This window comes from Pinus tabuliformis, chromosome 5_1 (genome assembly GCF_031772625.1).
Source record: "Pinus tabuliformis cultivar Carrire ecotype Pingquan chromosome 5_1, CPIR1, whole genome shotgun sequence".
NCBI classification, from domain to species: Eukaryota; Viridiplantae; Streptophyta; class Pinopsida; order Pinales; family Pinaceae; genus Pinus; species Pinus tabuliformis.
This window is the reverse complement of record NC_142305.1, coordinates 958,650,893-958,660,249: the sequence shown is the minus strand read 5'-3', so window position 1 is coordinate 958,660,249 and position 9,357 is coordinate 958,650,893. Positions and strand designations below refer to the sequence as shown.

General features: G+C 39.9%; 1 protein-coding gene across 1 annotated transcript; it reads left to right on the top strand.

Moving 5' to 3' along the window:
* Nucleotides 1–922: 922 nt before the first annotated feature.
* LOC149167944 (uncharacterized) lies at nt 923–8,823 on the top strand. Its single transcript, XM_089430642.1, has 3 exons — nt 923–1,164; nt 1,309–1,618; nt 8,023–8,823. Exons 1-3 carry the CDS (start codon nt 923–925, stop codon nt 8,821–8,823), a joined length of 1,353 nt encoding a protein of 450 aa, XP_089286768.1.
* The last annotated feature ends 534 nt before the right edge of the window (nt 8,824–9,357 follow it).

Sequence of the window (9,357 nt, the reverse complement as noted above, 5' to 3'; positions counted from 1 at the left end):
TTTTGTGATTTCCATTACAAAGCCTATAGCCACACTTTTCAAGAGAAATGATTGATAAATCTGCAGAGGCAAAAATTTTCACATAAACAGATCTTACAAAAAGTGATGTTGCTAAACTAAGTGCAAGGAAGAAAATGCATTACAAAAACGTACAAGAGAGAGAGAGACTAAAGTGCTTGGGTTGGGCCCTAACCCAGGGGAACTTGACCCTCTTAAAAAACTCAGAATGAAGGCAACAAAATTCTTTTCATTTATCTCAAAAAGTGTTCAAATACATAACATGGGAATTGAAATGACAAGTAACAAGCTCTAGCTTTAGCAGTGACTATGCTCCTCCAAAAGGTTGAATCCTACTAAAATCTCAGTCTACTTTATTTATACAAAAATGAGTGAGGGGTAGCCTCCTTCTAAGGAGGGATACTTCCCTAGAAAGTCCCTATAAAAGTGGATCAAGTCTCCTAAGATCCTCATAGCCACTGAGTGTAGTAACTTCCCAATAGCCAGCCTGGTTGGTGGTGAGTTAATGCAAGGAACGAGCCTCCAACATTTCCTCTCGCTGGTCTCCAACATACTCCTACATAATAAATTATCCTTGTCCTAGACATTAAACATGTTAGGCTACAAGATATGACCAAATATTCCTTAATCTCCCTAAATAATACATTATAATCCAAAAATATATCATCAAATGCAAAGAGAGAGGTGAAAGTATGTTAAAGGATAGTCGATGTTGTCTTTTCGGTGCTGCTTCCATGTCCTGCCCTCCTTCGGCCCTGAGGCTCCCAGCTCGCCCTCGCCTGGCAGCCCTGCTGCTGGGCTTTCGGAGCTCCTGCGCCCTGTACCCCTCTGGACCAGCGTTTCTCTAAAGGCTCCTGCCTGCCAGCCCCATTAACTCGCTTGATTTTGTTCCTCATCAACTCAGATGGCCCCTCCGGAGGCTCCACCGGAGGAGTCAGCTCATCAGCAGGATTTTTCAGCTCTGATAAACTCTCTCCCACCTCAGCGAACTCATCCTTTGATCTCCAAGTTTGTTAAAAAAATCGAGGGGTTACAGGAAGTCTCTCTCCCTCCTACTTTGCCAAGAATAGCTACTCTTGCTCTTGCTGAAGAAGGTCTTATAGGACAGTTTACTGGTCTCTGGCCCTCACCAAAAACAGTTCAGAGGTGGGTGGAAAGGAACTGGACAGATAAAATACAAGGGAAAATTTCTATCAGATTTTGTGGAAAGGGTTACTTCACCTTCCACTTTGAGACAAAGGAAGACAAGGATTTGATTTTTCGCAATGGACCTTACTTCATGGATTCTAGAGGGTTGTACCTAAACAAATGGACACCAGACTTTGATCCGGAGCTGGATATCCCAAACGTGGTTCCTGTTTGGGTTCGTCTCCCTCACCTCCCATTGCATTGCTGGGGAGACGAATCGGTTCGTGCCATTGGAAATGCAGTCGGGAAATACATCGACCGGAGCGAGCCAAGAGATAATATGCAGGCCTGCGCCCGAATTTGCGTTGAAGTGGACCTGGGCAAAGGTCTTCCTGAGGCCATTAAGCTTAAAGTTGACGACTGGTCGCACATTCAGCAGCTCGATTATGAGCAGATCCCTTTCAAGTGTAAGGTATGTCACGAGTATGGTCACTTTGCTAATCTTTGTCCTAAGCTTTCTAATGTTGACATTAATCCGCAAGAGGAACAATGGGAAATGGTAAAAAAGAAAAAAACAACCCCTAGCCACAAGCTGCCTAATGATGCTGGACCTTCCTCTCATAACCCTCCCATCTCCCTCAATCCTTCCGCACCACCCTCTCCCCCTCTACCCTCCTCCCCTCAAGCTCCTCTTTCTTCTGCCCGCCAGCTAAAACCCCTACCTACTTCTCCCTCCTCAAATCCCTTTCAGGTTCTTTCCTTCCGAAGACTCTCCTATTCATTCTGAGCCTCCCTCTTCTCCTCGTATCTTGGTCATTCCCTCCTCCCTTCCATCAGATCCTCCCCCTCCTAGAATCACTCGAAGAAATTCCAAAGATCATGGATCTTCTCTAGATGGTCAAAAGAAGCCGGGAAGAAAATCTTCCAAACAGCATAAGGATGAGAACGCTCAAAAATACATAGCTCTAGGACTCCAGAATCCTATAGAATCATACATTCAAGGATCAACAGACAAGGAAACAGCAAGTAAAGATAAAGGAGGGAGAGAAACTCCTCGAATCACAGTTTTGAAATGATTAAAATACTTTCATGGAACAGCAGGGGATTAGGGCACCCTGTTGACACCTAATCCTCACGATTGGGTGAATTTATGTAAATAGTTAAATTAGGAATGTGAACAGTCATCAGGAGATGAACTGAGTAGTCACACCCTTTTGTATATAACAATAGCATACCTAATGAAATGTATCGAATCAGTTTTACTGCCTATTGGAGTTACTTCCTGGCCTGACATGGTATCAGAGCCAGTTCTCAAAATAATTGTAACTCCCTTCATTTTTGCTACTGTGGACTGTACGCTGGTCTGAGCACTATCCACTGAGCGTTTCCTCTGTTGTTCTGACCTGAGCACTGTCCTCAACGCCTTTGTCCTCTGCGTTGTGATTCATTACCTCAACGACTCTATCCTCTGAAGGATTACTTTGGTGAATGATTACTTGGTGTGTCTACGTTTTTTGAAGAATGCCTCTGTCTAGAGCGGAAAGCTGACAAACGCTTTTCGGTGAACTGATAGTGAATGGTGTGTGAGACTAAGCGGAAGCATGATGAGCCCAGGTCTCTTCATAAAATAGCAAATGATAAATGCGTGTGGCATATTTCCACTTCTTGGCACTCGAGTCCACGCTCCATCCTTCCAACGGTATAGAACCAGTTGTGAATATTGTGGGTCTGCGGCTATTACCCTTTTATTTGTGTGACCAATTCTGGGTATCACATCTGTTGCATAATATCTCGAAAGAAGGAAGAGTTCTCTAAATTTTGCATAGCCAATTTTACTTTATCGACTAATTCCTGAATTCTTTGATTATCTTCTACATCATACGCAGAGGTATTCTCCATAATTACCAATCCAATCTTAGAGGCTAAGATCCCATAAGTTTTCAACGCTGGTTATATAAGTCTGAATGTTGCCTGAAATACGTTTTTTGAAGCTGTTGTTTCAAATAAGTTTTCAACGCTGGTTATATAAGTCTGAATGCTGCCTGAAATACGTTTTTGAAGCTGCTGTTTCAATTAATTTTTCAACGCTGGTTATATAAGTCCAAATGCTGCCTGAAATAAGTCCATTACAAGCCATGGTATATGGTATTTGGTGATTTTGTTTGGATACTAGCGCAGTTTTAAATTACTGTTCAGATTGGTGCGATATTTCATGTGTGTAAGAATAATAATATATTATATGGAGTGATAATATATTATTTTGAATGGAATAAAAGTGAACCTGAAATTCATTAAGTTTTTTTATGGCGATTTGTTATATGGTATATGGAAGGTATAGCATATATATTTGAGAAGTGGAAGGTATAACATATATATTGTTTTCTATCAGCAGAAGTAATTTTTTCTTACAGAATGCATTCAATCATCTCCATGGTAAGAATAGTTCTCACTGGCAAGGAGAATTATCCTGAATGGTCCCGGATGATAAAACACACCCTCATCTTCAATGAGTTGTGGAAAGGAGTGTGTGTCGGAGAAGGAACAATGACCCAGTACAGCTTACCTCAGACAAAGAGCTCGTCATTTGGGAAAACAAGAACAACAAAGCTTATGCATTAATCGTAGCATCTGTAAATGAAGAGGTGAGTCGCCATATTTTTTCATATTCAACTACCTTTAAAGCCCTACAAAAGCTAAAAGAACTCTATGACTCACATTCTGCACTTGAAGTTGTCCAACTCATGATTAAACTCTTCACTCTTGAACTGCAAAATAATGATCCTCTTGCTCTTGCATCTGAAGTAAATTCTATAATGCATGATATCAAATCCACTAAGGTTGAGTTGGATATCCCTCTTATTGATTTTCTCAAGGCACTTTATCCTACTTACTCCAATTATCTTGAGTCTTTGCAAGCAAATGGAAATCTCAAAGATATAACCTTTGACTCTCTTGTGAAAAAGTTTGCTGAAAGAGAGAAAGCTTTTGGAAAGAAGACAACCCCTGAGTCTTCTGAAGAGACTGTGTGCCTTTCTCATAAAGAAAAGCATCCTGCTCAAGATTCTACAAGAGGAAGAGGTGGACGAAGAGGAAGAGGAAGATATTTCAGAGGAAGGGGGGGTAGACATTCTCAAGGAGAAAAGGCAGATCTGCACTGCATTCGCTGCAAAAGAAATGGATCACATGATGCCTCTACATGCAAGCTACCATGGGACAAAATTGAGCAGAAAAGAAACCAACAGAAAGGTAAAACTGATGATACAGACAAAGGTAAAGCACCTGAATCCGCTCACTATATTGAGGCACAATGTAACATTGGAGTAAATGAAGATTTGTTTAATGCTTCACTTGCTTCTTGGAAAAATGATTGGTTGCTTGATTCAGGAGAAACCTGTCACATGACTCATAGAAAAGATTTTTTTGAAGATTTCACTGACAATGTTGATGGAGCAGTATACTTTGTAGATCAATCAAAAATCAAGCCATCAAGGCTTGGCACAATCAGGCTTAAACTGCCTAGTCTTCCAGACTTTCTTCTGGATCATGTTCTATATCTCCCACAGCTCAAGAGAAACTTGTTGTCCTTGGTCCACATCCGCCAGCAAGGTCACTCCATTCATATGTTTGATGGCAAGCTTGAGGTAAGAAAAGAATCTGACCACTCACTTGTCATGAGGGGAATAGAAGAAGAAAGGCTTCTTAAACTGCAAGGAACCTCTGCTCATGCACAACATTTCTCATATATTTCTCATCATGAAGAAGGTACACTTCCATCAATTTTATTATGGCACCCTAGATTTGGACATTTGAACTATGACAGTCTCCGCCTATTGAAGAAAAATGGTGTTGCTGGTTTGCCTACAATTCCTAGAAAACTTAAGCAATGTGATGCTTACATTCTAGGAAAGCATAGCAAACAGTCTTTTCATGATTCACATTCAAGAGCACATAGGAAACTTGAACTCATTCATTCAGATTTATGTGGTCCAATGCCTGTTTCTTCTGTAAATGGAAATAAATATATCATGACGTTTATTGATGACTACACTAGAATGTGTTGGGTTTATTTATTGAATAACAAATCTGATGCTTTCCAAACATTCAAGAATTTTCATAAATGGATTGAAAATGATGCACAATCTCATATTGGGTCTATTCGCACTGATAATGGAAAGAATATACATCAAATGAATTTGAAAACTATCTTCGCCAACATGGGATCAAACATCAAACAATTGTGCCTTATAATCCCCAACATAATGGTGTAGCTGAAAGAATGAATAGAAAAATCTTGAATATGGTACGATCCATGCTTTTCTTCAAAAATGTAAAGATAATGTTTTGGGCTGATGATGTTCTATGTGCTGCATATATAAAGAATAGATGTCCATCTAATGCTATAAGAAACAAGACTCCTTATGAATTGCGGTATGGACATGTTCCTTCGGTAAAACATCTCAGGGTTTTTGGTTCCACCTGTTATGCTTTGATACCAAAGGTACATAGAAACAAACTTGGTGCTAGAAGTCGTAAGTGTATCTTCCTGAGGTATTCAAACACCTCCAAAGCATACCGTCTCTATGATGAAGTAAATAAAAAGTTTGTTGTATCTAGAGATGCAATTTTTCTTGAATCATCCATATCTGACAATGTTGTTGAGCGGCAACTTGATCGCTTGGATAGATTCGCAAAAACGAAATCATTTCAAGAATTTGATAATCAGATTCCACATCTTGAAGGGGGGATTCCTATTCTAGATCAACATGTGGAATCTTCTTCTGAAGAACACTCTCCCCCGAATGAAACTCCAACAACAGATGATGCTTTAAGTGATGTAATTGATAGAATTGGGAGACTCAATCTTGATTCAGTCCCAACTCAATAAATAGAGCAGCCTGGACCATCTCAGAAAGGTCCCCCAAAGTGGCTGACAAAGACACTTGAAAGTGTTCATCCTAATGAAATTGGAAAAACAGGAACCAGAAATTCAAACCGGCAAAATGGAGGTGATGTAGATGACTCTAATTCACCTGTTGATATGGATGTTTCTTATGATTGTGAATTGAACTTGTCTACAGATTTTGAACCAAATTCCTTTAAAGAAGCTGCTTCTCATGATGAATGGAAAGAAGCAATGCAAAAGGAGTATGATGCCCTCATAAAGAACGACACTTGGAAGTTGGTTGATCCTCCATTTGGAACCAAACCAATTGGATGCAAGTGGGTATATAAGAACAAGTACAAAGTTGATGGCTCACTTGACAAGCACAAAGCTAGGCTTGTGGCAAAAGGTTTTGCACATAAGGAAGGGGACGATTATGAGGAAAATTTTTCCCCCATAGCAAAATGGGCCACCATCCGAACACTCTTTGCACTAGCAGCTCAGAACGGTTGGAAAGTCCATCAAATGGATGTAAAAACTGCCTTCTTGAATGGAGATCTAAAAGAGAATGTTTTTATGTCCCAGCCTGAAGGTTTTGCTGTGAAAGGACATGAACATAAAGTATGAAAACTTGTGAAGTCCTTGTATGGCCTCAAACAAGCACCGCGAGCCTGGTATGAAAAACTAACTGAGCATCTTCTGAAACTCAACTTCAATCATTTTGATCTTGATGATGCAACTTTATTTGTCAAGAAAGTTGGCAAAACAGTTGTATATCCTGTGGTATATGTAGATGATCTTTTAATGACAGGGAACAATGGAAGCTACATTGCATCCATAAAGAAGGAATTGGGGAAAAGTTTTGAAATGATTGATTTGGGCTATGTTCATTACTATCTTGGCATTGAAGTAACCCAACATCCAAAGTCCATATTTCTTTCTCAAAATAAATACATTGGAGATTTGTTAAACAGATTTGGCATGACAAAATGCAATCCTCTTACTACTCCAATGGAACAAAACTTAAAGCTCACATCTATTGAAGGAAAGGAATTTGAGGATGCAACAAAGTATAGACAGCTTGTAGGAAGTCTCAACTACCTTACTACTACCAAACCAGACATTTCATTTGCTGTTGGAATCCTCTCCAGGTTTATGCAAAAGCCTTGTGAGAGACATTGGTCTGCTACAAAAAGAGTTCTAAAGTACTTGAAGGGAACTCAAGACTTTGGAATCAAGTACACACAGGTGGATGGCTTCAGTTTGATCGGATACTCTGATTCAAACTTCGATGGAGACAAAGAAACTGGGGTATCTACTTCAGGATATGCTATGAGTCTTGGATAAGGAGTTGTCTCCTGGAGATCACGCAAACAATCAGTGCCAACAGATTCCACAACAGAAGCAGAATACGTGGCAGCAGCTGAAGCAACAAAAGAAATTGTGTGGCTCAGGAAAATTCTTGAAGATTTGCAGGTAAAACAAGTACAATCAACTCCACTCATGATTGACAACACCTCTGCAATAAAGTTGGCCAAGAACCCAAAGTTCCATGATCGAACAAAGCACATCAATACTAAATATCATCTGATCCGACATCATGTTGAGGCCAAAACAATCCATCTCCGTCATTGTTCCACAAATGAACAAATTGCAGACATCTTCACCAAAGCGCTTGGAAGAGAAAATCTTGAAAGATTCAGAACGATGCTTGGACTCACCAACATCCCTTCATATTAGGGGGGGAATGTCGACACATGATCCTCACGATTGGGTGAATTTATGTAAATAGTTAAATTAGGAATGTGAACAGTCATCAGGAGATGAACTGAGCAGTCACACCCTTTTGTATATAACAATAGCATACCTAATGAAATGTATCGAATCAGTTTTACTGCCTATTGGAGTTACTACCTGGCCTGACACACCCCTCTAAAATCAATGCCTTAAAGGATCTTATAAATCAAGAGCAACCATCCATTATTTAATTGCAGGAAACAAAACAAAGAAAGTCAGAAATTGATAAGATCATTGTCCATCATAAGCGTTACACAGGATGCACATGCGACTCCAGAGGTGCCTCAGGTGGGATTACAACTATCTGGAATCATGAAGAATGGAACAGAGAAGCTGAAGTGATAGAACAACATTGGATAAAGACAGTGTTAAGGAACAATAAGACCAACCAGCAGATTGTAATCTACAACGTCTACGCCCCCAATCATTATCGGGACAAAGAAGCCTGTTGGGATTCCCTCAACGAGAACATAACAGAAGAAGACAGTGGCAATATTATCTTAGGGGGCGATCTAAATTTGATTTTACATGCCAATGAAAAACGTGGGGGCATCTTTACTCCCGATCCATTCAGAAATCAGCTGGAAGCAATAATGCAACACGGTGATCTGATTGACATCATACCAAAAAACCGAAAATACACCTGGAATAATCGCAGATTGGGTAGCAGCAACATTATGGAGCGACTGGATCGGTTGCTGGTTAACATCTCCTTTCTCTTCTCATATTCAGCTGTCAATGTCTCCATTCTGCCCTTCGATGTTTCAGATCAGTATCCCATCATTTTAACTATTGATTCGTACAGCCCTCTTGGGCCTCTTCCCTTTAAGTACAATCACATTTGGAGTGATTATCCAGAAGCCAAAAGCCTAATACAGCAAACCTGGCGTCAACACATAGAAGGATCTCTAGGATTTATATGGGAGAGCAAATTAAAAACTGTGAACAGAGCGCTCAAAAATTGGGACAAAACGCATTATGATGAACTAGAGAAATAAAAAAGAGAGGTAAAAGCCAAGATCGAATATTTCCATTCTACGTTAGAAAATCAAGAGTATCATCAGGTTGAAAATATCCAAGAGGAAAAGCTTTATAATCAGTTATGCAGCATCGAAAGATAGGAAGAAGAAAAACGGCGTATAAAATCTAGGCAGACTTGGCTAAAAAGCGAAGATAAGAACACCTCTTTCTTTCATAAGCAAGCTATTGTTCAGCAAATTAAAAACAACATAACAGCCATCATAGACAATGCAAGGATTCAACATACTGATCAAACATCTATTAAAAGTGTTTCCTCGGACCATTTCAAGGAGCTCCTATCTGAAACAGGGGAGGAAGAACCCTTCGCTGACCTCTTGCAGCATTTGCCAATAAAGATCATAGTAGACTTAAATAAAAGGCTGACAGAAGAGATAAAAGAGGAAGAAGTTAAGGAAGCAATCTGGTGTCTTCAGCCCAACAAGGCACCCGGGCCGGATGGTTTCTCAATATGTTTTTATAGAGAATATTGGGAGTTGATAAAAAAGGATCTC

What these genes read in the sequence shown, in the direction of transcription:
- LOC149167944 (XM_089430642.1), top strand. Translation starts at nt 923, where the DNA reads ATGGCCCCTCCGGAGGCTCCACCGGAGGAGTCAGCTCATCAGCAGGAT. An exon ending in TCACCAAAAACAGTTCAGAG is followed by an intron (nt 1,165 to 1,308) that starts GTGGGTGGAAAG and finishes CATGGATTCTAG; the next exon opens with AGGGTTGTACCTAAACAAAT. An exon ending in AGATCCCTTTCAAGTGTAAG is followed by an intron (nt 1,619 to 8,022) that starts GTATGTCACGAG and finishes ATTTAATTGCAG; the next exon opens with GAAACAAAACAAAGAAAGTC.